General features: G+C 27.7%; 1 protein-coding gene across 1 annotated transcript in view; it reads left to right on the top strand.

Moving 5' to 3' along the window:
- LOC102673756 (LIM domain transcription factor LMO4.1-like) overlaps positions 1–3,860 on the top strand; it is a 99,585-nt gene that overhangs the window by 95,115 nt on the left and 610 nt on the right. The window contains exons 3-4 of the mRNA XM_006608946.2: positions 2,341–2,484; positions 3,829–3,855. Of these exons, the coding sequence (XP_006609009.2) occupies positions 2,341–2,484; positions 3,829–3,855 (171 nt within the window). The remainder of the gene's footprint in view (positions 1–2,340; positions 2,485–3,828; positions 3,856–3,860) is intronic.

The raw sequence follows: 3,860 nt of genomic DNA, 5'->3' as shown, positions 1-3,860 counted from the left end.
GCGACGAGTCTCGTCGAACGGAGTTCGGGAACGAGATTCATGAGATTCTTGGTAGTTGGATGAAATTGTGTTCCGTTTGAGGTGAAAAAAAAAAGAAAATAGATGAAGTAAGTTTTGATTTTTAGAAATTGTTTTGCGTAATAAAATTGTGTTTGATGTCAAGATACAATAGAGTTAATTGATTTTTTTATTGATTGGAGAATGAATAATTGGATAGTATATGTTCAAGATGTAAATTATCGTACTTTTTGTTTAAAATGTGACGTAAATAGTGGTATTTCAAAAATATTGATCTTGATAATTGTCTTTTGGTAAATAGAATTATCATATAAATATTTAAATAGATGGAAATATTATAGTATATATATATATATATATATATACATAATAATAATAAAATATAGAAAAATAATAACTGTTTTGAAAAATTATATTTTTACGAAGATTAATTAAGATAGGATCAATAATTGATATAAAAAGTCTATTAATAATGTAATAATTTAATAATATAAAAGTCTTTTTCTTTCATATTATTATTTAAGAGATATTCTCATTAATATTTCATAACATTCTTTAAGAATTTCTTACAGCAAAAGTATAAGAGTTAATCTATTGAAATTTTATTATATCATTATACTATTTTATTACACTATTATACGATATAATTACTCTATTCTAATAACTTTTTTCTTTTTTTAAAAAATATTTCTTTAATCTGTTCTCGAGAAACATAATGGCGGAATTTAATTTTTAATCTCCACGTAATATAATATATTATGTATATATATAAAATTTATAAATCTCTTTAACCTGAAATAAAAATTTTAATTTTCATAAGTTTAATAAGAATATGGAAAGATCAGGATATTAAAATAAACATTTTATGACGAAAATTCTTAAAATGGTGGCCATTAAACTAAGATACTAAAATTGTAAGATAAACGTAAAAAATTGTTAATAAAAAGGAAGTATGTATTATTCAAGTGATTTTAATAACAGATCGGGGCAAATATATATATGTCGTAAATATAAATCGTTAAAATTTTATCGATAATATCGTACAAATGTTAATATTTCTCGCCAATGAAAATATTTCTGAATAAAAACAAGAAACAAAGGAAATGTTTCACAGCCATAAAATGAAATTTTTATCAGACTTGTAATAAGTCGTAAACGAATCCGGATCGCAATACCATTAAAATCGATTCATTAGTACCAGCTACTGAAGGGAAAATCGCTTTGTTAATGCTTCAATAATACGTACGACATACACTGAACGATCACCGCATACATACTTATATTTTTGCGAATTATCAATTTTTAGTCAACATCATTGAATTCGTAATGCGTATCCAACATAAATCTGGACTCGTTAATGTACCCGTATAACCCAATGAAATATTAATGAACGTAGAAATATTCGTTTTCACGAACAAAGAGAAATCTCGTAATTATTGGCGCCCTCTTTCGCTTTATCCAACCCCTTCTCTTGATCAAACCTTACCCTCGTAGTTTCAAACATCCCTCCAATAACCTGCTGTCTCTTTTCCTAAATATTAAATTGGCCACAAAGTTTTATTAACATTTATATTTGCTCGAGTTGTTTCTATGAACCGATTCCAATGAACACATCAATCAAATTGGATTGAATTGTAATTAATATTTCGTGAATTTAATAATTTATTCATATATCTTATTACATACACTTTTTGTGATATCAGAGACACTTCGTCATTATTGATGAAAATGTGTGAATGTATTGATAATTTATCTACAAAACAAGGAATAGATAGCATGTAATTAATTTTCTAGTGTTAACAAATGTGTTAACTGCACATAATAATATATAAGATATAAGAAATATAAGAAAAGCATTTAGAATTAATGGAATTGAGTAAAAAATTATTTTCCAGCAGAACAATATTACATGCATCAAATAAGAATTGGATTTAAATATTCTTCTTCATTTACTATAATATATTCTCTACAATTTTATTCTCTTTATATTATTATCTTTTTTTGAAATTTTTTTGTAAATTTTTCAATTTTGAAGAGATAAAAAATATCTAGATCAAATTTTTGAAAAACAAGAATTTTTGCAAATGAGATATTCTTCTTGAAAGATTGAAGTAACAACACAAATTAAAATGGAGAATATCTAATGGAGTAAAGATATTTATTTTTTTAAGAAAAAAGAAAGAAAAAAAGAATTTTCCATCAGTTTTATATATCCTTATCTTTAAAACGAATATTTTTTTGCGTTTCAAATTAGAATTCAATTGATCTAATCAGAGGTAATTAACGTGGCTAATTAATCGACGTTATTCGCTATTGTTTCAGGATGTTTGGAAGTAGTGGTGCTTGTGCAGGTTGCGGCAACGCGATACCTGCCACAGAGCTGGTAATGAGGGCGGGTGGATCGGTATTTCATCAGAAATGCTTCACCTGTAGCAAATGCGGAAATCAACTCGTTTCCGGCGATAGGTAAGATTCAGATCTGATTAATAGACTCGCTAACAATTGTTATTGTTACGTTCTCACTGGAATAACAACGAAAAAGAACTTTTTGTTGTCTCTTGCATGTTCCACAAACATTGCCAACTCATAGAAATATTTTCTCTAGATTGAAAGTAACATAATTTCATGAATATTTTTAGTTTTTCTTTTGAAACTTGAAAATTAATTTGATTCAAACTATGATTAAAGAATTATTATTATTATCAACTGTAAAAAAATAAAGGAGTAAAAAATATTCAACCAAAGAATATCGAATCTAGATTACAAGAAATTTAGAAACAACTTCATATCATAGCTTATTAACAGATGAATAAAATCTTTAGAATTTTAATATTATACAAATATTCATATCTTCTATACTCCAATTAATTGGATAATTAAATCAAGATAAAAATAGTAGAGCATCAACAAAAAATTTTTCATTGTTTCAGTGAAGAAATAGTTGTATAATTATATTACAACGCTAGAGTATCTTGGTATATCCGGGGAAATCTGGGGATGAAATGGAATCAATAGTAGATGTCGTGAACTCGATATTATTAGAATTTTACCAATAATTCCGTTTAGGGTGAATATATACAACTCGAGGAGAAAACGCGGCAATTAAAGGGTTGGAAAAGAGGCGTGTCACATGGGACTGTCGGTTAATTGGTGGGGATCGCAACTGGGGATTTTGTAATAAAGGAGGAGGGACACAATTATCGCCCGGTAATGAAGCAATCTTGTTTATGAGCATCGATTTCGTGGATGCTCTGTGTGTGCTCTGCTTGATTACAGCCGTTCGTTTCGAAGCACAATTTTTGTTCGTACGAAACGATTACCTGTATTACTTTTACTACTTCCATTGGTATTGGCACAGGCGTAGTGCAAGTACAGATATATACTATATATGTATATAGTCAATTCTTCGTACAGAATAGAAATGTAAGACGAATTACGAGTTATTGATCATTTAACAACCTATTAAATAGTCCCATTGATCGTGTACAATCCTATCTATAAGTCATTAGACTTTATGGTATTTCAGGATACGTATAAATTATACGAATATTACAATGTTAACGAGTAATATTACATTCTTAGATACGCAGTACAAATTGCAGTTACAAATCACAACTGCAATAAATATTTTGTCAAAATTTTATATGATCGCAATAAAATAAATAAATAAATAAATTTACAAAATTAATCAATCCCTACGTTGGAAATTATAACCAATGATTTATAGACAGGAATGTACGTTCACAATTTTACTTTCTACTCTCACCGTATTAAAAAAAATATTATTAAGAGACATTTCTTCTTGCCCAGGTACTACTTGCTATCGGGGTCACCGGTGTGCG

This window comes from Apis dorsata, unplaced genomic scaffold, assembly GCF_000469605.1.
Source record: "Apis dorsata unplaced genomic scaffold, Apis dorsata 1.3 scaffold_50, whole genome shotgun sequence".
Lineage (NCBI taxonomy): Eukaryota > Metazoa > Arthropoda > Insecta > Hymenoptera > Apidae > Apis > Apis dorsata.
The sequence above is the reverse complement of the archived record's forward strand: the minus strand, read 5'-3'. Positions and strand labels throughout refer to the sequence as shown.